This window comes from Carlito syrichta, unplaced genomic scaffold (genome assembly GCF_000164805.1).
Source record: "Carlito syrichta isolate Samal-C Ts95f unplaced genomic scaffold, Tarsius_syrichta-2.0.1 Scaffold303208, whole genome shotgun sequence".
Lineage (NCBI taxonomy): Eukaryota > Metazoa > Chordata > Mammalia > Primates > Tarsiidae > Carlito > Carlito syrichta.
The window spans coordinates 276,310-301,965 of record NW_007247304.1 but is presented as its reverse complement, the minus strand read 5'-3'; the positions used below and the strand labels follow the sequence as shown (position 1 = coordinate 301,965).

Here is a 25,656-nt window from a genome sequence, read left to right as displayed (position 1 = left end):
AAAGCACTGCAATTCTGTACAGATATTGCCAATATTCTCAAATACATTGCTTTTTAAATCACACTTAACATTTAATTGCATAGTTTGCACTTAAAAATCACTGAAATTGGTTTAGAAGAACCTTTAAATACTTGCTTTTTTATGCGATACTTTAAAAAATTGAAGTAAATTTTAGGTTATGATGTTCCAGTACATGTTTTAGCACATCTGTGAATTTTAATGTATATAAATTTCAATTAAATACCTAAAAAGTGAATAATTTATTTGCATGGTATTTTGCATACCATTTGAAGATTTGATGAATAATTACTCTGAATGTATGAATTCCTTTGCTTTTAATCTAAGTAACCTATGTTAGTATGTTATCATAAATAATTTTCTAGTTCCTCTGATGAAACAGATTAAGCAAATAATTCTTGAGAACTGAAGTGCCACAGAAACATTTTCCAATAATTCAAAATTTTTATTTTTAACTTTCGAAATATTCGATTTACCCTTCTATCTATGGTTCCATTCCAGGTTAAGCTGCTTTCTGTAAGGAAAGGCTTAGATCACCTCTCTCAGATCCTTAAAATTAGCTAAAATTTTGCACAGGAACTTCGGGAGTTCTAAAAGCTATAATACTCTAAAGGGCCAACAATAGCAAAGATTAGAATTACCTCAGAGCTTGTTATGCCCCTGATATGTGAAAGCAGAATAAAAACAAAGCAACAACAATTCATGAAGACCACAGAGGAAAGTCACTGCACCTACCCTTGGAAAACCGCCCCTGTATATGTATATTAAAAAAAAAAAAAAAAGACATTGTTTGAAATTACATCGACTTGAACATCATATTTACTTTTGCTTTCTTCAGAATCATTTAGCAAAACAGTCCAGAGTAAGTGTCAGGCAATCCCTTCAGGTCCCCCTCCCGCTGTGGGAGCTTTTCTGTCCTCTTAATTCGTCCTGCTTTCAAAAAAAAAAGAGAGAAGGAATTGTCATGCTTGAAGAAGGCAGAGGATAGGTGCAATCAAAGCAATTGCCCAGACTGATCCGCACTAACACGAAATGTGATCGAGGGGGGGAAAACCTACAGTGATAGCATGAAAAAAAAAAAATACAACTCGTTGGGGGAATAACAGGAAAAAAAGAGACACTGACAAGCAGATGCATGTCCCATTACAGAGAAGGCAAGTTGAAGGAGGATAACTCTGAAAAGACCAGGAAAATTTTTTGGTCCTTTCCCCCCCCCCCCGAGTCGGCGTGTCACCCCATCACCCCGGCTGGAGCGCAGAGGCACGCTCACGACCACCCCAGCCTCTGCCCGCCGGGCTCCAGCCATCCCACCGCCTCGGCCTTCCAAGCAGCCGGAATCGCCGCTGCCCGCTACCCCGCCCCGGCTAGTTTTTTGGCTTTTCTTTTGTTTTTTAATCGTAGATCCTGACTCCTAGGTCCTATCTTTCTATTTTACAAACCCGCTCACCCCAGCTTCTCTGTTATTTATGGGAGGATGAAAACCAAAAAGAACAGAAGTAGGAAAACCCTACCCAGAGGCTCGCGGAGACAAGTTCAAGGCCTTTTAAATAGACCGTGGCGGGGCGCCGTGGCTCACGCCTGTCATCCCAGCACATTGGGAAATGGAGGCGAGTGGATTGCCAGGGCCCAGGGGTTCGAGACCAGCCTGAGCCACCTGGTGAGACCGCGCCAGTAAATCAAAAAATTTCCTTGGAAGGCGGAGGCGGAAGGATCACCGGAGCCCGGCAGGTCGAGGCTCCAGTCTGGGCGACAGAGTGAGACTCCGACTCAAAAATAAATAAAATTTCATCTGCCTGCACAAGCTAGGCACTCATTTCCGATTCCTCAAGATACAATATCCACGCTAAGAAAGTATCTCGCTTGCTGAGCGCACCTTCCCAACCAAACTCTCAGCTTCCAGACCCTTTCTCGGATGTGTCCTGAGGCCTGACTCAAAAATAAATAAAATTTCATCTGCCTGCACAAGCTAGGCACTCATTTCCGATTCCTCAAGATACAATATCCACGCTAAGAAAGTATCTCGCTTGCTGAGCGCACCTTCCCAACCAAACTCTCAGCTTCCAGACCCTTTCTCGGATGCGTCCTGAGGCCTGTACTACCAGACCGCGTCAGTTTCGTGATCAAGACTTTTCGACTGATTCTCATTTTGCTTGGAGTAAAATACGAACGTCGGCCTATGATTCAAACTCTTACAAGCGCCAATCCCGACCTGCCGTTTCAGTTTTCTTCCTTACTCTGTTCTGTCACGTACTGGATGCCCCAGGGAAGCCGATCGATTTGTATTCCCCATGCATGCCACACTTTCCCACCTTCGTAATTTTAGGAGCAAAGGAAACTAATTGCATTGGACAGCGGCTATATACCGGCTCTGTGCGAGATGCTTTCTCGTATATTACACGGAATTGTTGTTTCACAAGATGGGCATTACAGGTCCCATGATACGGCAGAGCGACCTGAGGTTTTGACAGTGCAGATAACTTGCTTCATATCACACTACTAGCAAAATACAGGGCAGATTCTAAAAAGCATTTGTGGGAATAAGTTTCCACAACCCCTTTTTCTCATCATGCCACCCTACCCATGTGATTTATTCTGTGGCTTTTAATGGTTTTCCCACAGGCAAATATCCAAAATCAGATTATTCTCCTCAACAAGGCTTTCGTTTGTTTTCTGGGCTCATTTTTTTTTTTTCACTGATTAGGCAATATCTCTCTTCAATGAGTTATTATAAGAGATTTACATCCTAAATATATACTCATCATAATTATGAATGTTCATGACCCTTTTTAAACAAAATTTTAATGCTAGGATATTGATTACTTTAGAACAGAAGAGTAGACCATATGTCTTTCTGATCTTTGCGATGCTTTATAGTACTTTATACTGAATGCACTAGAATGTATAGTGTAGCTCTCAATCAATATCGGAAGTGAGTTAAAGAATTAATGGATGAAAGAACGGCTAGTTCTTTACAAGCACTTCCTAACTCAACACAGCTATTAATAAGGAAACATATAGCAAAATAACTAGAATAGTGCCCTACACTACTGTTTGAAGCTGCTGGTGAGGAATCTAATGGCCGTAAATTGACCTTTCCTAGGGCACACATTACAGAAGTCCCAGATGTCATTCCATTTTTAAAATATTGGTTCATTTTCATGCCTATGTTCAAGTACCAGATCAAAATCGGATGCCCTCTTGCAGAGATGCTTTACGAGGCACTCCTTTTTCCACTGCCACTTTTTCACCCCCACACAGTGTGTGTCTAGACACAAAGCCACATATTCCATTGACTCGGCCTCCTGAAATAAAGACATTAGCAGTAGGGGTCTTTTGTGACACCATATATTTTCTTTCAGGGCTTATTATAACTCCTTTTGCCTGAGTGGGTGGTAATATTATTTACTGCTATGATATTAAAAACATAAAAGAATAAATAACATTAACACAGGTGTATACTCATTGTGATTACCTCCAACTGAATGCCCTTGACATTAGGATCAGCATAGAATATTAAAATAACACTAACATGAATATTTAATATAAGAACTTGCATATGAATCATGACTTCAAATTTAATATATCTGATGGTAATAATTAAGTTCATTATAAAAGTAGAGGAGATAAAAAATAAGTGAATGGTAGGACAAATGATTTCTATATCTAAATTATCCTATATGAGCATGAAACTAGTAAAGAAAAAATGGAAGACTTAATTAAAGTCACTCACTATTTTATCTTGGATGAGTCATAATAATACAATCCTGCCTGTTCCCATACCAGAAGTATATTTGATATATCTTATTAAGTGTAAAGGGGGGATTTCTCCAATTTTATTTAGTAGTTTGCTGTTACATGCTTTGAATATAAATGTAATTAAAAAACAGTGTGTTTTTGCATATTAAAAGCAGATAGATGTCTTCCTTTAAAGAAGGTACAGTATCTAGGAAAACAGAAATGAATATTAATTTTCTAAATTATACAAAATAGTCAATAATAAAGTCCTCAGTTATTAACTAAGGGCAATTAACAAAATCACTAAATTCTGATCTATCTTGAGTCAAATTTAATTTTTAAAAAATATTGATTGAATACTTTTAGACTCAAGTTCTTCTGTGCACATATAATAAAGGCTTGAGTAGTCTTGGTCCCTTCTGCAAAGGCTATTTAGCATTTTATTAATGATAGATTAATTTTAAGTAGTGGATAAATGGTGCTCCCTTGATTAATACAGAGGAAAGTTAGTTACCTGTTAGAATATCACTTTGCAAAGATTTCATTAACTAGTTAATCTTATCAATAATCATTCTTATTAGGACACTAGAATAGTGGCTACCAAATCTGTTGGACCTAGCTGGTTATCTAACTGACATTAACACTCCCAAAGAGAAAACATAGGGAAAAGAGTATTAGCTGTAGATACAATGAAAGCCAGATTCATATCCCAACTTGACTACTTAAGAACTTTAGAGTCTTGGAAAATTGCTTATCCTTTTAAAATGTGTCTTCTTATCCATGAGTCGACATAATTTCTGTCAGACAAGATCATCCTGAGAACTCAATGAGTCCATGTGTAAAATCAATAGCAATGTGCCTGACACAGTTCAACCAAGAGTAGCAGCTGTTATTGTGATCTGATGGAATTCTTTAATATGCGACTTTAAAGCGACCACTAGTATGTTTACTGAGAACTAGAAAACTGTAAGTGAAACAAATAGAGGTCTTATCCAACAGGATTACTAATCCCTCTAGAAACGCATTTTCCTACAGAGAAAGAAAAAATGAAAGCAATAGGCGTTATCCGAATGTTAATAATTATTCCTTCCTCCCTAGTGGTAAAATCTGTATCCTGGAATGATTTATTCTAGTTCTAGTATGCTTGTGTTTTCCTTTTTTTGTAGCACCTCGCAGTGTCCTCTTCATAAGAAGCTTCATATTGGAGCTTGCTAAGATTGTTCTCCATCAGTCCTAGAATGTTATTTGCAGTCACCTTTGCATTTTTCTTTCTGTAATGTTGCAAAGATGAATAAGTAAGCTATTAACTGTTTCTGCAATAATTGCAAGAATTCATCCGCATCTCTCTTTTTTTATCAGCATCTCTTGATCTCGATTATCTACTTTAACCCCGATTGTATTGGCTGTTATTACTGATATTGTGGTTACTCTTTGTTAGAGAACAAGTTTATGTAGTCCTTAAAGTCCTTTTACAACTTCAAAAGTTACTTTAGTCATTTCATAACTTTGTGATTACATATTGAAGAAGGAAAGAGATATTTCTAGCTCTCTCTGGGCTTAAATAGGAAAAGTATAAAGTGCTGGCAGGAAAAAAAAGTGTTTGTTGACAATGTTCTTGCTTTGCATTCTTAATGTCCCCACTAGCCTTTAAAAGATCAAAATGACCACTCACCCTGCAGCTTTTTTCCAGATTCTCAGCCATGCCTTTACTGCTTAATGGTTTCATTCCCTTTAGATATAATTGGTTTAATAAAAATAATAGCTAACATTTTAAGTGTCTACTAGGCACTGTGATAAGCTCTTTGCCTGCACTGTATCATTTAGCTATTACATATATATGTTAATTACTAAATGAATTAAAAGTATCTGCACCATTTAGATTAGACTAATATAACATATCCAACTAAAGAAGGTTTAGCAGCAACATCAATTTTTAAAATATGTATGCAATCAAGGCAACGATGTTTAAGCTCACCTTGACCTCCCAATAAATTGGTTCTTGTTGCCTAAAGCGCTGAGGTGAGAATGAGTATGAGTTCTCATCCAGTCCAGACAGGAGAGAATACAGTAACTGTGTTTGTTTCCTGGGGCTGCTGAAACAATGAACCAGAAATCCAATGAATTAAAACAGGAATATGTTGTATGGTAGTTCTGGAGGCTAGACATTTGAAATCAAGGTGTTGGTAGGGTTGCACTCCCTCAAGAATCTCTGGGAAAAATACATTCCTTGCCTCCTTCTGCTTCTGGTGGCACAGATGTTCCTTGGTTTGTGGGTACATTATCTAGTCTCTGCTTCCGTCTTTACATTGCCTTCTCTTTGTGTCTGTTTCTAAGCCCCTTCTTCCTCTCGTTTGTAAGGAGACTTGTGATGGTATTTAAGGCCTGCTTGAGTCATCAAGGATGATCTCCTAATCTCAAAATCCTTAATTGAATCATATCTGCATAGACCTTTTTTTTCCAAATGAGGTAATCACCACCTCAGGGATGATTAAGAGATTAAGGGATTAAGATGTGAGCATATTCTGGAAGCCGTTATCAACCTACCATGCAATGATTGTTTAGAAATATCTGCCATGGGCAGGAGGAGGACACTGTTGGTAGCATGAATGCCATATACTTGCTACAGACCTAATTTGTGATGTTATGGATAAGTGTTCATTTAAACACCTTGTCCAGGATAACTGCATTAGAAAAATCCCAGCAGGAAACACATGGCATACTAAATTGGAGGAGCTGAAGAGAGTTTACCAAAGATGTTTTTATAAAAGTATAGGTAGGGTTAAATAACACCAACAAGGTCTGTTCTACCCCAAAATTAATAATAGCACTGCTAGACTTGAAGAAACCAGGGGAAGCTTACCCTGAACTGACAGCAGCTGTGGTCATTGGTCATTTGGGCCAGTCTCACTGGACACATGGTAGGGAAAAGAATGATGGAGAATGGAGCCGGGGAGATGAAGAAAATTATACAGACCAATCTCCCACATCATTAGTACCATGACTGAGAGTAGTTTAAATTTCTTCATTCTAAAATATGCTACAATTTTCACCATATCAAATTTAGTTCAACAAATGTTTAGAGTACATACAGTGTTCAAGTTCTCCATGTAACCATTCAAAATATGCCAAGGGTAATTTGTATGTAGCATAAAAAGATTTGAGTCCATTTTTTAAAAAGCAGTCTTTTTATAGTAGTGATGTGAGCCTGAACTTAAGTAGGGGTCAGAATGAAAATACACAAAAAGAGATAGATTTGAGTCACACTGGGACGAGCAATTCAAAGAATTTGGTAAAATATTAGATAGAGAATATGATTAAAAATAGAAATTAATATCATCAATATGAATCCAAGTTTTAAAAACAACATTAAGAAATATTTCTGAAATTTAAAATATTAGTAAAGTATAGCAGACAAGCTCACGTAAGGAAATTATTTAGTTTGTCTTACCACAACTTTGAGATCTAGTTGTATATATGTCGAGATGATGAGAGGCATTTGAAATGAGTTGATTCCTAAGATGAAGTAGGTGAGGAAGGAGAGTTTATAATAAAGATTTTGTTCATTTATTCATAAAAGTGTATTGCATCTTTTTTATGAGCCATATTTTCTACAAGGATTTGGTGATAAACCAATGAATAGGATTGACTCATATTATTGCTTTCAGAGAAATCATTAGAGATGCCAGGCATTTAATAGATAATTCTATTAAAATACAATAGATGCCATAATATGGTTTTATATATATATATATGGCAATCTATAAGCTCCTGCTCAGAAATACAGTTGAAATTGTATGAGTGGAAGAGAAGACTTGGTCAATGGGCACTGCACAATCCTCATGTTTGGAAGAGCATCTTTTGGATGTGATGATAATGGATTTTTTAATCTTTATTTTTATCTTAAGTGCTCTGCTGTTTACATTGTTTCAAGCTAAATTAAATCATGACAAACCCCCAAAATTTTGCAACTGATTCTATATGTTTTTGACAACTCTATTGTATTAAAGTTATAAAATATTTTCATCTCTGGGAGACTGGAAAGCAAATCTATATGGACACAAGAGACTACAAACTAAAGCAAAGTTTCAGAGACAACGCCATGGTAGCGTCATTACCTTTAAGGAATGAGAGGGAAAGGCAGGTGCCCATAATTGTGTTAAGAGTACTCAGAGTGAAAAATTGGGATAGAATAAAACAGTAGCATCAAGCACAGAGAACTGTTGAAAAAGAACGATTGCCAGTGAGGCAATACAATAGAAGGTCAGGGACATGTAATGAGAGAACAAGCATGTTGGCTTTTGGTGAAAAGGAAGTATTTGGTGACATTTTCAAGAGTAATTTGAATAGTAAGAATGTAGGAAAGTGGCAGAAAAGTCAGATTCCAAGGGAACAAAAGAGTATAAAGTGAAGAAAAAGCCAAAGTGGGTATAGCATATATTCCTAATGTAGAGATAGGGCAAAAGTGAAGGGATTTTCATTTTTAAAATATGGGACACATAAATATATTTGTAGGTCTGGTAAAGGTACTAATAAATAAACGGTGGCAAAATGACTCAAGAAAACGGAATGAAATGGTGTCAAATGTACATTTGACAGGGTAAATATAGAGGAAAATAGAGAACTTTTTCTATCTACCCAGAGATACAGCCCATAGTTAATGTAATAAGGAGTCAATAAGAAATTAAAAACTAAAATAGAGGGACTATTTTTAGAAGGTCAGATTAGAAGACTTAGGACAAATTCCCATGAATCTGTGCCTTTCTCTAACAATATTTGAAAGTTTAAAAATGCAAAGAGAAACAAAAGTTTAAGAATGCCTTCAGCCAAGGAGTAGTAATATCAAGGGAAAACAAAAATATGATGACTGCAAATGCTTTATTTTTGTAGTCAACGTTAGAGATCAGGCTATGATAGAGGTAAATGAAGCATAATAGGAACCAGGCATTAGAAGAAGTATGGATGGTAGTGCATGCCTGTAGTTCCAGCTACTTGGAAGGCTGAGGCAGAAGGATCTCCAGAGCCAAGCAGGTCACCACTGGGTTGGCCGTGAGAATGTCACTGCACTCCAGCCTGGGCAACAGAGTGAGACTCCAGCTCAAAAAAAAAAAAAAAAAAAAAAGATTTATGAATAAATCCAGTCTTCTTCTTGTGACTGCAAGGCCCTATATGACCTGGCTTCTACCCTATTTCAATCTCATCTCATGCCATTATAGCAACTGTGAAACTCCAGGCACATGAGCCTTCTCAGAGCTTTGAAAATATGCCAACATCTAGGCTATGCTTTCGTTTGAATGCTCTTTTTGAGTATTTGTATATCTGATCTCATAAGTGGGGTCCTGGGACACATTTCCTGACTTTGCTTATCTAAAATAGCTCTGTGACCCTGGTTGCATTACCTATCACAATGACCTGTTTATTTTTGCCATGTCCCTTAATATAATTTTAATTATTTCTGCATCTGTTTGATATTTATTTGGTTTTCCTGTTTATTGGTTGCCTCTTCCAGTAGAATATAAGTGCCACAAGGATAGAGATGATTCAAGTCTTGTAGACACAGGTTTAATCATAGTGCCAGGCATGTGGCAAGTTCTCAATAAGTATTTTCAAGTGAACAAGCGTGTAACTAAAGAGATAGGAAAATATAATAAAGATAGAGACAAATGTAGTGTAAGGAGGGGTGGAAGGGAGAGGAGAAAACACAGATAGTAGAATTCTACATAAAGGTTTTCATTACGAGGCAGTGTTCAATAATGACTAAGTCTAACATACAGCTACCCAGTGGGTGAATAATGTAGAATGGAGACAGAAAACTACTGACTCCAAAGGTTAGAAGGGTCTTCATCTTGATTGTTGAAGTCCACAAAAATGGTTCCAGGGTTTGGAAGGGAATGTGGTAAGGCTACTGGCAATGTGGACAAACTTCAACTGATGGCACAGTAATTCAGCCTGTCTAATTTCTGCTCACCTGTTTGCACACGTAAATTATTATGCATTCTAGACATAAAGGAACAGATGCAGATTTTATTTATTTCATTACCTTGGAACCATCTGCAGCGAAACAGGTTAGTAAAACATGATGATGAACCAGTTATCTTAGTACATCTTGCATCACTGTCTCCTCATTATCGTCTTTTTTAGCACCACTCTCACTGTCTTAGGGGCAACTTTTCTTTCAAGCATTCACAAATCTGCTGACTGTTGTGTTAAGTGCAGTTTTATATGTTTACATTCATTGTGTACCTTTTTGTTTCCTCTATCCCTTTTTTTTATGTCCTTATCACTGATGGAATGAGATTTTCCTGGTTTTCTGCTGGAGGGTATTGCATTTATGGTCCATAGACATAATGAAACAGTGCAAGTCTGGCTGAAGTTAACATTTTTGAAAACAGAATAGCCTATGAGTCTTCACTGGCCAGATTTTTTTTGACTGTTTGGCTGTGTGTGTTGTGTATGTGTGGGTGTGTGCGTGTGTAACTACTAACCAGTATGAGTGATTAAACAAGTCTAAGTGGCAAGGTATAAATATCTGGTGGCTAAGGAAAATGATACCTTAATGTAAAAAATTGTGTTGCTCACTTTTTATTGTACTGAAGTGTCTTTTCTTGAAAATAAAATGGAGAAACAAATAGCATGTGGTTAAAGACTGATGACAAACATGCTTCAGAACCTTCCGTCTATACCTTGGTAGTCCTTTAGTCGTTTAAAAAAGAGTTCTGTTCCAATCAGACCTCACTGTAAGGAAAAAAATATTGTTTTAGAATTTTCATAGTAGCACCTGTTATATTCTTAACTTCTGTTCAATGAGAAAACTCCTTAATTCATCTACAATAAATAAATTTATAAAGCAAAAATGACAATAAAGACAGAATAATTTTATTTCTGAAAAAATAGATAATGTATCTGTCGAGTTGTATTTATCCCCATAGCTTTGGGCTACATTTTCTGGTGACAGCAGCAAAGCTTCCAAAATTGCTTCCATAGGTCCCACACAGAGGTAGGTAGCAGAAGACATTATTAATTTTAACACAGAGCAATTTATTGAAACACAGCACTCCATGATTAAAATATTGAGATATTTTCCATTTCCACCCCACTTATCACTCTAAATGAGTTCACATTCCCTTATCTTGATCTACTTCCCTATCCTCCAAAAAAACCATCTGCTATTTCCTTTATGAAAAAGCGCAACCTACAATTAGCGTCTTGTTCATCTTTTCTTTCTCAAAAAAAAGAGAACTATTATGCAAATACTCTGCAATTTGGTTTCAAATACTCTTTGTAGTGTGATGAGCAATTTTTCTTAATACAAACCCAGCTTTTTTGCCAGGACTTACTAATAGATATTTTAAATGGGAACATCCATATGACTTTTTTTACACTCCTCTGATGTAAACTGTTTAAATGCATATTTAGAATGGAATTAGCATTACTCCTTGAGTTGTAGAAGGAAAAAAAACCACAATTCTTTAATATATTTCAAAATCTTTCTTCTACCTTAAATTTCATCATTCTCTTTACCTTAAGAAGTATCAAATACTAGTCTCAGTAAATCAGAGAAATATGTTTTCTTTGGCCTTTTTGAGAACGTATTATAAGCAATAGCAGTTTACCAGTAAGCGCAAATTAAATTGTTTGATTTTAGTTGCTTCTCAGTAATGAAAGAGTAATTTGACCCAATTCGTTCAGGAATGGCTAAGATGAGATGCTTTAGGCTGTCTCCTTGTTAACATAAACATCCACACTGGGATGAAGCGGTGGAACTGAAGTCGAAATTACGTTTTACTTTTAGAAGAATACCACACAATCAAAACTCCTGGGTCTTAAAACTCCCTGCTACTGACTAGATGTGTGACCTGGGTCAGCAATCCCATTGAGTCTTGGTATCCTCATTTGCAGCTGAGAATGACTACCTCTTTTGGTTGCTTCATAGGATTATAATGAAGATTTGGGGGTTTTTTAGATTGGAAAATATAGTTTATTTCGAAAGTAAATTCTAGAGAGAGCAGAGACAGAAGATTCACCTCCCCAAGGCAGAGGAAGAGGCCAAAGTTTAGGACATATGTCGGCAGCCATAGCTCAAAGAGCACAAGGTCACATCAGAGCTTAGTGAAGCAACGGTCTATAATGAAGATTTAAAAATTGTTGCATGTTCATTGCTTTTGCAATGGATTCTAGAAGCACACATTTGATGGAGACAGCAAGACATACCAGAGTGTCTCAAAATTTTTTGTTTCCTCCAGTCCTTTCTCCTAGGGAGCTTGCCACAGAAGCAGATTCCTAAGACCCACTTCTAGACCTGATTATCTGGGAGTGGGGCTAGGAAAGCCACATTTGCAGTGATAAACCTAGGTGACTGTTATACATATGAAAAACTGACAGCTGTCAAAAAAGAAAGAATATGATGAGCATAAATGTAATTTAATTGGATAGCTCATATTTAATATTTGATTAAATATCTAATTTATGCACAATTAAATACATTATCAAATCAGATATTTAATCTAGTTAAATGTTTTGCTCACTTGTTGGTATGTATGTGTATGTTTATATATATGCGTATTAGAATTCAATGAAGGAAACTTCTGGTTTACACTGTGAATATAAGCAGTTAATATTAGATTAAATAATAGGTCATTTAAAGTGTCTAACATTTTTGTCTATATTCTCCTTATAACATTGCTTTGTTTTATTTCAAATATTTACTTAAATATATAATAAGTGAAATCAAAATATTCTCATCTTGTGGATCCAGATGAGATCATATGAACCATTATAACACAAATTTCTGACTTTGCTAAAGATGTAAAACACCCAGCCCTGAAAGAAATCTCCGCAAATGTGTTTCAAACTTGTTGGCCATCTCACATGTACCCATAAGCCAGTCTCCATACTGTAGACTCCCTGGGGTATCCACAGTGTTCTGGTGCCCATGCTGAGCTTTTCGTCTCTCTGAGCCACTAGATAGGTCCCACTGGTGTAACTGGCTGGTCTGTGGCTGGTGAGTCTACAGACATCCTTGCTGGCCGTGATGCCTCTCTGTGCTCCCTGAGCTGCCAGTGTCACAGTCATGGTGGTCTCAGCAAGGAAGTATGGACATTGGTTCTCTTCTCTGTGGTGGGACTCATCTGGTTCCCTGGGGCAGTGAGGAAGGTGGCAATTGGAGGATCTTTGCTATGAGGAAGCCATCTGAAAAACAACGATTTCCACTTTTGCCACAAAGGTTCAAAAACAAAAAGTCCTTTGAAGTAGAGTGACTGCTTTACCAGCTTATCTCTGGTTTTGTATCACTCTTTTCCAGGCACGTGGTTACACTGCCCACCCTTTCTTAATCCAAAAGTAAATGGTTAGACCTCACAGAAAACCCTTGGCTAGTTCCGGGAAGTCCATTTGCTTCATCGAGCACATCCCATAATTGTGAATAACCTTTAGGTTCAGCTGAACTCACCCAGCAGTAAAATTGTAGTGGAGGTTAGTACGTGTAATGTCCTCGCATTCTTTCCAAATAGTGTTAAGGTAATAATAATGAAATTCAAATTCTTTGACAAGACTAATGATGAAAAACAGCCACTCACTGCTCTGCTCTCTTGTCTCTGTCCCCATTTTCCACTACCCAAAGCAATGATCTTCAAGTTTTTGGCATTTTTGTTACTTAACTCCATAGATAGGTGCTTATGCTGTCAGCTCTTAACTTTTTTCTTTTATGTACCATGTCCTAACTTCTCCCAAGCAGCAACAGTCAAGTATCTTCAACTCCCTTCCCGTCATCACCTTTCAGAAGTGCATCCCCGCCCTATCCTCCAATATAGTTACACGATTTCTGCTTATATCAGTATTTCGTGTTGATACTATTATGATTATGCAACTATTCCCAACTGTGCTGTGTAATGAACAGGGTGATTTTCTTTTTTTAATTATTTGTGTAAATTTATGGAGTACAACTGCAATTTTGTTACATGCATAAGTTGCATGATGGTGGAGTCAGGGCTTTTAGGGTATCCATCACTCAAATAGCGTACATTGAAGCCATTAAGTAATCTCTCAACCCCCACACCCCTCCCACCCCTACAGCTTCCTGAGTCTTTCTATGCGTATCTTTCAGTTTTATCTCAAATTAATTTCTTCGTATTTACTTTAGCTTAGTTTCCTGTGTATCTATCACTAATTTGACCTTCAACTGCTGCTAGAAAAATAAATATCCTCTTAATGTATTTTAAACTCATTAGGTATTCTAGCAATTCCATCTTCTTAGGTCACCTTTCCCAGAATGCCTTGTCCTGTTACAGTCTGGACTGGCTGCTATCTCGGTCTGTTGTATGGCTTTTATTCTAGAATATGTCTTCACTATCATTTTTTGATTTTTGTCTTTCATATTGGAGCCTCGTTTCCTTGATTTAATGTACTCTTTTAAATCCTGCCCCCTTTTTATGAGAACAATTAACAAAGAAGAGACATACAAAGGGTACATTTATTAAGATCTAACATGTCTGAATACGTCTGTTATATGAATTCACTTGGTTAAAATGTTGTTGGCTACACAATCCTAAATTTAAACAGACTCAGAATTTTGAAATCACAGCTCCATTTGGGAGAAGAAATTGGAGGATTGTCCATATTTTCATCATATGTACATGTACATAATTCTTTTATTTTATCCAGGGTATTTCTCTTTCCGTGATGCCTGACATCCACACTCCACAATTCTTTTGGTTTAGGCTTTTCTGAGGGTGGAGTGGAGGAGGAGAGCTGTAGTCTGTTTTCTACATATACTTTGAAGCAATCCTGCCAGAATCAGGCTTTCTCTCCATTTACTGCTACTGAGCCTTTGGTGGTGTGCATCCCTGCGTTGCCTCTCAGTTTCTCCTGTGAAAAGAGGCTTCAGATTTCTTATGTTTACTAAGTCAGCTAACACTAATAAGCCACTTCTTACTTTGACTATTCTATCCTTATTGTCATCTTTCTATGATTGTTGGTGCCTGTCTTTTTATTAATCTCTTTATTGTCAGTATAGTGGAATTGAAAGGAAAGAGAAGTGATTCCTGTATTCAATCTGCCATACCATTATACATAGAAAATCAGAATAGTTCTGTGCCCTTATTTTTTTGTTTTCAAATTCTCCAAAGCTACAGAAAAGTTTGACAATACTACGCTGACCCCTATAACTTCATATAGATATCAAATTGCCATATATGTGCCACCTCCCTCTATGCATATGTTTTTGGGTGTATGTATGTGTGTATATATGTGTATATGTGTATATACACAAACAAACATACATTCCCTCTATTCTTCCTCCTCAATCTTTCTCTCTCTCTCTTTCTTTGAGTGAACCATCTAAAAGTAAGTTGCAGACACAAGAAACGTCATCCATAGATATTTTAGGATCTTCTAAGGTCAAAGAACATTATTTACATATCTAATACACCATTACCACTCTCAAAGAGTTAACATTTATACACTATTACATAATATATGGTCTCTGTTTAGATTTACTCAATTGTCCCAGCAAAGACATGTGTGTATTTTTTTTTCTAATTCAGGAGACCCAGTATTACCCTATTTCTGTTATCAATTCTAACTTGAACGTCATACCATTTTTTATGTCTCTTCTAAAATTGACATTTTTAATTCAGGCCAATTTTTTTCCATCATTGCTTGCAATTTGGATTTGTCTGATTTTTTCCTCATAATTAGTGTCAAGTTAAATATTGACAAGAATACTATGTAGCTCTTTAAAAGCAAACTGTTACTATTATTTTCATAGGGGATAAATATTATTTTATTTGCTTTTGTGATATAAAAGCATAGGGCAAACCATAACAGAGTGCATATGTATACTTTTATGTTTATATATTTTTCAAATTATAATAAAAATACACAAAAACTTTTCATTGGAAGTTAACTTAAAATACACTAAATAATTGTCACGTGTTAACTTTCTAGCTCCATTAAGCAAAGGTGCCTTTATTATTGTGATAAAGAAATTAGAACTCAGTCTTCTGTTTTTATAAAATAAAGAAGTTGGATTGGACAAATTTTTATAGTTTACCTAGCTCTCAATTCTAATACACTATGAATAAGACACAAGTTATAATTTTGAAAATGAAATAAATTTGTGGATAGGTAAAATTATGAAACAAAATGTTTTATGAAAATGTTTATTCTTTTATATAAATAGGTAATAGGCATATTTCTTGTAATTATTTACATTTCTGTATTTACAATATATACATTTCACAGTGTGTACAGTTTAACTCTATACCAATAATAGGTGACTTAAGTTTGGGTCACCTGATTCGCAGATAACTCAATATATATATATATGTATATATAATTGTAGTTTAGAACCCAGGCAAAAGGTTGAAACTACACATTATAAATTGTGATTCATTTCAATTTACTTGGCAGTAAATAAATTGAATATTGTTCATATCACAAAGGAAAAAAATATTGCTATTCATTTTATAAGACAGTTATTTTATAACAGCTTCCATTTCAATAAATGTATAGTCTAGTTTTCATTTAATTTTGTTGAATTAAATCACTTTAAAGATAAAATAGTTGCAATAATTTTTTTCACTTTTAATTGATTCCATTGAATGAGAGTACAATTCAACATCATTTATAGCCCCATTAGGACAATGCAAGTAACTATGAATGTAAGGAAGTTAGAATTGAAATGAGGTTATTACTTTTTTTTTTCTTACAGGAAGCTCTGATCATGGCAAGTATGGACCATCCACACCTAGTTCGGTTGTTGGGTGTGTGTCTGAGCCCAACCATTCAACTGGTTACCCAGCTCATGCCCCATGGCTGCCTGCTGGATTACGTCCACGAGCACAAGGATAACATAGGATCACAGCTCTTGCTTAACTGGTGTGTCCAAATAGCTAAGGTAAGTGCCCATCATTTCCTATGGAAATGATACGTCTGGGTTAACATCTCCTCATCTGGAACAGTTTGGATACTGAAACATGTAAAGTCTTCTAACTTATTTAAATAAATTATATTTGCTATACTGAAAGAAATATAGTAGGGAGATACTTTTATGCAAACCACTAATTAAATGCATGATATATATTGTTGGATTATTGAACTGTGCTATTTGTATTGTATTGACTGGATGTCAAAACATGTAGCTCACTAACCAGGCAGAAAAATGTTTATACCGGATTTGTTTGACTTTTGTTTGTTTTGGTATAGTCCAATTTACAAACAAAATCCAAGAAAGAATAGATTGAATGTCTGAGATGTTCCATATTTAGATGATTTTTTTTAAAAATGGTGTTTTCAAGTATCTATATTACAAATGGTAAATTCTAAATATTTCCTAGTATTTTTGATAATTTCAATTCATCTAGAACGAGAGAGTTTTTTTGTCAGACAGGAAGGCTCAGTCATATAACACACCTCAGAGGCGATGGGGGAGGTGGCTCTGTGGTGAACCAGGAGAATATCTACTACTCCCTAAGGGATTGTGATTTGGGAATTACCAGAGGTAGCTAATCTTTCAGTCTTTTAAAGCGTGGCCAGAATTCTGGATTTTTATGTGAATTCTTCAAATTTAAATCTCAGTTCAAATATTTGAAGCACTGTGGGGGCTAAACAAAGCATTCATGTCATTCAGTCCTCTAGTGTGTGTGACTTCTGGTATATGTGTACATTCTTCATGTTTAAAGCAACTATTTATGATTATCTATACCAAATATCTTTCTTGAAAAATTTCTGTTTCTAGAAGAATAGGACTGTGATGAGTTTTAGTTCATTATATCAACTCCTGGTTACATAAAAATGTGATCTGATGTCCTATAAATTCTATACACATTTTTATTTTACATTTGTATAATGACAATTTTGTAGTTTTGGTCTATTTATTTTTACAGTCTTATGTGTTCTAAAGATATTTTCATTTTTTTGTTTGTGTAATATAAATGCCAAAATAGCAACTTAGTAGTTTTGGCCTCTTTTTTTTTTTTTTTTACAATCTAATAATGAATAAAAATATATTACAAAAAGCAGAAATTGGAGATAATTTTTAAAACAAAAAATCGTATGATAGAAAAACCCAGCTAAATTCTGTGTACCATAAGTCTCAATATGTTCATAGTTTCCTTATGAACAATGTATTATAATTTTGTAAATATTATGCAATAAACTCACAATTGTGAGGATTCTTTATGGTAATGAATCTTGAATTATAACTCTTGAGAAGCTGATTTATTTATCTAAGAACTTCCATAATTTGTAAGGTAAGCCAAATATGCAACAGAAATTCTCAAGTCACCCTAGGACTACCAGTGAAAACAAAGTCAAGCTTTAAACTTCTTAGTTCCGTCTGTATTTCCTCATATATTATTTCTTCAATAATCCCACAGTTCTGTATCATTTAGCCTTTGAAAATGCCATGCTCTTGGCTTAGAAGTCTTTTCTCATACCTTCTTGATCTATACTTGATAGTTTTATTCCTGCATCAACCCTGATTGGGCTTCCTCCATTTATGGTATTGTTCCTAGTCAACCCTTCTCTCCAGGCATAAGCAACTACTTTCTCTTCTTGAACACATTTTTATTTTTAAGTGTTACATGTGTTTTTACATATCTCTCTGACTGTATGACAAGCTTAATTATTGTCACTCAACAAATATATGTGGACACCTACCATGTACCGGATACTATACTGACCAAGGTATATCGGAATATACAACAAAAATATGGGCCTGCTTCTCTCTGTGTACCCTGATGGATAGAAGACACATTCAAAAAATTAAAAAATTAAGTATGGGATTGAATACTGAGGCTGAGATTTTAAATAACATTAATTGCATGGGAGACTAAGGGAAGATGCCACTGAGTCCTGACGGAAAATACTTTAGCCATGAGAAGGATATTTAGGAAGAGGAAAGATCACACCCGGCCCTACAGATATAGTGACCATGGAATTTGTTACCAATATAAATGGAACCATTTTAAAAATGGAAAGAGGCTCTATTACTAGTTACGCCAGGACAACCAGCACAAAGTAAAAGTCCTAAACAGAGCACAGTATGTGGTAACCTAATATACCATGAAAAGCTTGAGTTTTATTACAGTTCAGTAGGCAGTTATTGAAGCATTTCAACATGGAATTGACATCATCCAATTTATATTCTAAGTAGATTATGCCAGTTTTTATATGGAGATTAGCTTGAGACAACACAAGAATAAAAATGAAGATACTGGTTAGGAGTTTGGAGGCAATGCAAATAGAGAAGAGTAGATGGAGCTAAGATATCTGATAATTGATTAACTGTGGGTGGTGGGAAGGAGAGTATGGTGGTTGCATTTTCTGAGCTAGCGAAGGATGGAGACAAATATTTGTAGGAGAAAATCAAGAGTTCATTTCCAGATACGGGAATTTGGAAAAGTTTCTAGAACATGAAACTAAAGATGTTAATTAGGTAGCTAAATTTGGTTGGTACTTTAGATATAGATTTAGAAGTCATAGGTATTTATATACATGGAAAGATATGAGATTACTTAGGGACTCACTATATCTTAAAATTGGATTATACATACAGTTGCCATTCAATAAGTACGTATTTTTAACTCATAAAGAAAATTAAAAATCTATCCTTAAGGAGGAAGTTCTTCCTTTATCTTTTTTTCTACTTTGGGAGAAGAATTGTTTACTACAAATAGCATTAGGGTCAGAAAGACCTATGTTAGTACGTTGATGTCCATTTTTCAGTTTTGTGAGCTTGAATGTTATTTGACCTCTCTGAATTCTTGTTTCTCAATGTATACAGTGATGTTAATAATTACTGCATTTTTTTCTCCACTGCAAAATGAACATCATAGTATCTACCTGTAGTGAATTGAATGACAATTTTCTGTAAATATGCTACACCCTAGACCCAGAATCTGTGAATACGTTACTTTACATGTTAAGGGATTTGGCAGATATTATTCAATTAAGGGTTTTGTGATAAGATTAGCCTGGATTACCGAGATCGGCCCTTTGTAGTCACTGGGGTGTTTATAGGTGGCAAGCAGAAGGATCAGATGTAAGGATAGAGAAGAATTGGATGATACACTTTGAAAATGAAAGGCACCAAAAGCTGAGGAACAGCTTCTAGTTACCTCTAGAAGCTGAAAAAACGAAGAAACAGATTCTCCCTGGAATCTCCAGAAGGAAAACAGGTCAACACATACCTTGATTTTAGTCTGGTGGAACTGATTTGGGACTTCTAAAATACAGAGCTATAAGAGAATACATTCGTATTGTTTTAAGTCACTGCATGTGTGGTAATTAGTTACAATAATAGAAAACTAATACATTTCTTCACAGTGATTTGCAAAGATTAAATAAAATAGCCCATGTATGGTTCCTAGCTTAGCTCCTAGAACATACAGTGTTCAAAACAATTTCTTCTTATTGACTGTATATTGACAGCAACATAACAGAAAATTATTTTAGAAATGTCTGTAAAATATGAATAATATGGTCTGAGTAAAGGCAAATATTTTACAAATAGCTATGTTATTTCAATAACTTCGAGGCTTATTTTTCTTTGCCTCCAATTCTTACCAAGAGAAAGTCATGAAAGTGTATGAGATATCATAATTACCCCAGTACTCACTTGCATTTTGGCTATAGCTCTTTTTTCACTAAAAAAGCTTGGAAGAAGGAGGGAGGCATGACGCTGTACAATAACCAATTTATAGATGTGTTATAACATGCCTATGGAAAGCTTAACAGTTTACAGAAGAAATCACCATCATAGCTAACTCTATCAAGCAGTCTGTGCTGGTTCTGTATTTTTTATATATTGATTAATTTGTTTTATCACAAATCTCTGAGGTAAGTATTACTATGGCCATTTCACAGATAAAGAAAGTGAGATATAGATAATTTAAGTAACTTGATTGAATTCACACAACTAAGAATTGAATAGTGAAACTGCTAATCCGTGTTGCCGTTACACATAAGAAAGTATTTTAAAATACAGTCTCAGGCTGGGGTGCAGTGGCTCATGTCTCTAATCCAAGAACTTTGGTAGGCAGATGTGAGGGGCGGGTTTGAGATCAGTCTGGGCAACATGGCAAGACCTTGTCTCTACAGTAAATCAAAAAATTATCCAGGCATGGTGGCACACGCCTGTAGTTCCAGCTATTTGGAAGGCTGAAGCAGGATAGCCTGTGCCCCGCAGATGGGGGCTGTAGTAGCTGTGAGCATATATATATACATATATTCTCATTCAGATTCCAAGTTTTTTCTTTCCATTTTCCATTGGTTCATCATTTGTTCAAAATTTTATATAACAGAAAATGCAAATTTAAACACCAAATTCATTTGTTTCTTCTAGGCAGCCATGTTCACTTTGTATGTGATGAATTTGGAACTTGATTTAATTTGGTAAGCAGAGCCCAACGTGTTATTTTATAATATATGCCTCCTTGGTGTTTTATGAATCCATGGTAGAAGGTAATGGGGAGAATCTCTTCTTTCACAGTTGTTGCTGAGAAGTTGGGCAGGCAGAGTGTGACGTTTTTTCTTTACTAAAACTCTAGCAGGTATGGCCTATAGATATGCCAGTTCTAGATGAGGAAAATGGGAAGTTAAGTCCAAGAGAATACACCAATATACTGAGATGACCAGATAACTCTGACTACCGAGCCAGGTTTTCTAAACTACTTTGCACTCTTTCCTGTCCACACACTCACACATGAGTCCAGCTTCATGTGACCCACTTTTCCTTTTCTTTTCTTTCTTTCTTTTTTTTTTTTAATTTTGAGTTGGAGTCTCACTCTGTCACCCAGACCGACCTGCTGGGCTCTGGCCATCCTTCCACTTCAGCCTTCAAAGTAGCCGGAACTACAGGCGAGCGCTACCACGCCCGGCTAATTTTTTTGATATATTGTAGAGATGAGGTCTCTCTAAGTTGCCCAGAAGGGTCTCACACCCACGGGCTCAGGCAAACCACTCACCTCAGTCTCCCAAAGTGCAGGGTTACAGGCTAAGTCACCGAGCCCAGCCACCTACTTTTCTTGAACAACAGATCTGAATTCAAGTGAAGAGGAGCATGGCATTTGGTCTGTAGTTGGGTCTCATTGTTAATCCCATAAGGAAAATATCTTATTATGAATAACACCTGTTATTGTTTTCATAATGATGACATCCTTTTTTTTTTTTTTTTGTAGAGACAAATTCTTGCTCTGATGCTGAGCTGGAGTGCAGTGATGTCATAATAGCTCACTGCAGCTTTGAACTTCTTGGCTTAAGTGATCCTTGGCTAAGGCTCCTGCTTTAGCCTTCCAAAGTGCTGGGTTGAACACATGTCACCATCAGCATCTAGGTCACATTTTCAGGAGAAAGGACTAGATGAATAATTGTGGGAAAAAAATTTTTCAACTAATGTTTTAACACATTACCATAAAGCACATTCAGCAGACATGGTTGCTCATGCCTGTAATGCCAGCTAACTCTTTGGGAGGCTGAGGAGGGAGGATCACTTGAAGTCAGGAGATCAAGACCAGCCTGGGCAACATAATGAGAATCCATCTCACAAAAAGAATATGTAAATAACACAAAATAATATATAAATAAAACACAGAAACAATATACACATAAATGTATTAAGCACAATCAAAACAATTGTGTGTGAACTATTATGAGTCATAAATACTAGTCACAAGTGATACCATAAATTAAGAATTTAAAATGTGTAATCTCACATTAGTCTATGTTAAACCCACATACTCTTGAACCAGACTGGCTGGGTTCAAATCCAATATCCATCACTTATTAGCTCTGTGGCCTTAGACAAATCATTTGACCTCTGTGCCCCTGAGAAGGGATGTAATGATACAACCAGTTTTATAGGAAGGATATAGAATTATGAGGATTATATATAATTATGAGGGTAAGGTGATATTGTAATGTGCTAAGAATATTGCTTAGCATAAAGTGAGGATGTACACTATGGTTTATTTGGGGTATTATCTGGGATGAATAAATTAAGAAAAGACATACATTCACAGAACACCCTATTGATGTCACTCCTAAAATCCCTGATTTTAAAATCCAAGATACAAAAGTTTAGCATTTGTTCTGAGACCTGCAGGACAGAGGGGAAGAGGGAATCTCATGTTTAATATTCAATATTCTGACCTTTGGGAAAAAGAACTAGAATCTCCCATCTCATGTGCTTTCTCAAGCAGTTTCCTAAGATGCTTGTGTATTTATCTGATTTTCATGTGAGAAAAACTGGATTACTTGTAACGTTGAACACAAGTACAACCACCAGTGAACTGGCAAAGAGTCAAGGTCAGGAGTAATTCTTAGAATAGAACAGTCTACTACTGAAGAAAAGCAAAAAGAAAATTCTAACTTCAATCTCAAGCTAGAAAAGCTGATATTGGTTTGACTTCTTATTACTGCAAACATTTTAGCTCCTGACTCCTTCCTACGAAAAATGTTATTTGTAGCTTTTTGTTGTTGTTGTTGGATTTGGAAAGCTGGACTTCAATGTCTAGGCCACTATTTTTTTTCGCAATTCTGAAACCTTCCTCAGAGCTTTGCTGGCCTATTTTACTTTGTCAGATTTTTTTTTCTGCTTCTCTAATTGATTTGCCGTGTAACTCAAAAGAAGGGTTCTGAGGGCTTTCTTTTTTGGTGGCTTGCCATTGAAACTAGTTGAAGGGATGATTCTAAAAATATGTCCACAGTCCTTTGCACCTTTCAAGATGATTCAGATTACCTGATTACATGAAAAATTCATCCATCTTAAAATTCTTCCAAAATGTGAAGATAATAAAAATCATTCAATATTTTAAATAATTAAAATTTTTTACCTAGCATGTTTAACCAAAATAATTTAGATTCTGCCTATAAATAAGACTCATTAATATTTTTTCAGATAGATTGATTCCAGCTTTATATTTTCTGAGAAAACCTATCTCAAAAGTCACCTTTATTTTGGACCAGTTTAGTAGACCTTCTCAATTATATATTTTTTCATTTCCCACTCTACTTTGTTTATCATCAAATTACTTTTCTTGTCCATTAAATATTCCTAATGGTGATAGTGAAACTGATTGTTTCTGTAGTGAGTTTTCTGTGGACTTTATTTTTTTATTATTGGTGGCAGCGTGAGATTGAGTGGGGAAGGGGAAAGACCAGAAAAGAATCTCTTTCGTTTCAAAAACACTGTTCACAGTGATTAAAAGGAGAGCATATTCTTATATTTAAAAAATGGATTTCTCTTCTATGCACAGATACAAAGTCTTCCTTATAGCTTGAATGTGTATGTGAAATGAACTTTCATTTGCTTTCTTTCTTTCCTCTTTTCCATTTTTCTCTAGCAATAACTATACCGACTGACAAGAAATTTTAATTTCTCATTTGATCCAGCCATTTATTTCTGCATGAATTAATATTAGATTCAAATCTAAATGTCTGATATCATTTAAATGCATGAACTGGGTGTTGACATTTCTGATTTGCTTCTGGTCAAGACCAGATGCAATGTGTAGATATGATCTCAGTCATATGCATATACATACAAACTACAGAATTAAAAAACAATAATCTTCTAGAGAAGAGATAGAACACTACTAACATTATAGAAAAGATGAAATTGACACATTATTACATTTAAAAATATGGTAATGACATCTAATACTGTTTAGAAGCTTGTAAATATTAGTTGATTGAATGGATTCCTTGAGTATATTTTAGCATAGAAAAAAATTATGTTTTATTAGGGTACAATAAAAGATAAATATTGAAATTAGAAGTCATAGTATTAGGAGCATAGTCAAAGTCTATTCAGTGACAATCCACAAATCCACTATTAAAATCAAAATATATTATTTTTATAATTATGCGACCATTTTTTGGGAGAAAAGAAGATGATAGCTTATTATTTTCATTTTTATTGCTATAATTTAAATTTGAAGCATTATATATTCTGATGAATTATTATTAGATCCTTTGTGAAAATCAATGGCATCTGACTTGGTGTAAGAGTTTTTTCTTTTTTTTGAGTTGGAGTCTCACTCTGTCACCCAGACTGGAGTGCAGTGGCCGCTCCTGGCCACCGCAGCCTTGACCTGCTGGGCTCCGGCGATCCTTCCGCCTCAGCCTTCCAAGTAGCTGGAATTACAAGCATGCGCTACCACACCCAGCTGATTTTTTGATTTATTGTAGAGATGAGGTCTCACTGCCCAGGCGGGTCTCGAACCCGCAGGCTCAGGCAATCCACTCACCTCAGCCTCCCAAAGGCATGGGATTACAGGCTGAGCCACTGAGCCCGGTTAGAGTTTTTCTAGAATAAACATCTTCAGTGACTCTCACAGGGTCACACTGCGAACTAATCTAAGAATGAAGAACTGAACTAAAAATCATGGGCAAGTCATTGATTATTTCATAGAGATCCAGTGTTGATTTTCTTTTCATTAAAAGGGCAGCAGACTCAGGGAATTTTGGCAGTGTCTCTGTACATTACTTAGAGCCGTGTCTTCTTTAGAGATGTGACAACTGAATCCCAAAGGAGAATTATCTACAACCTTTGCCTAACCAGGAGTGAATCATGTATTATTAATTAAAAAATTATATTGTGTGTATTAAGTTTCTCCAGAGAAATGGAATCCACAGGATGCATATAAATATAGAAAGAGAACTAGTATAAGGAGTGAGCTCATGAGAGTATGGAACAGAAGAATTCTAGTATTTGTAGTTGGCAGCCTGGAGATCTAGAGAGCAGGAAGACAAGTCTACTCCAGAGACATTTCCTTCATCATTTCCTCATGTTAGACAGAAACAAACGTGGACTGAGATCCCAGGTTCAAGAAACACTGCATTATGTTTTCTAAATTAAAATAATTCCATAGTATCAGAGAGGGGACTGTGGAGTAGGGGAAAAGA

At 35.8% G+C, this 25,656-nt stretch overlaps 1 protein-coding gene across 4 annotated transcripts in view; it reads left to right on the top strand.

Moving 5' to 3' along the window:
- ERBB4 (erb-b2 receptor tyrosine kinase 4) overlaps positions 1 to 25,656 on the top strand; it is a 750,739-nt gene that overhangs the window by 535,625 nt on the left and 189,458 nt on the right. For all 4 annotated transcript variants that reach the window (XM_008058078.2, XM_021712356.1, XM_021712357.1 and 1 more), the window contains exon 19: positions 16,460 to 16,645. In XM_008058078.2, coding sequence (XP_008056269.2) covers positions 16,460 to 16,645 — 186 coding nt within the window. The remainder of the gene's footprint in view (positions 1 to 16,459; positions 16,646 to 25,656) is intronic.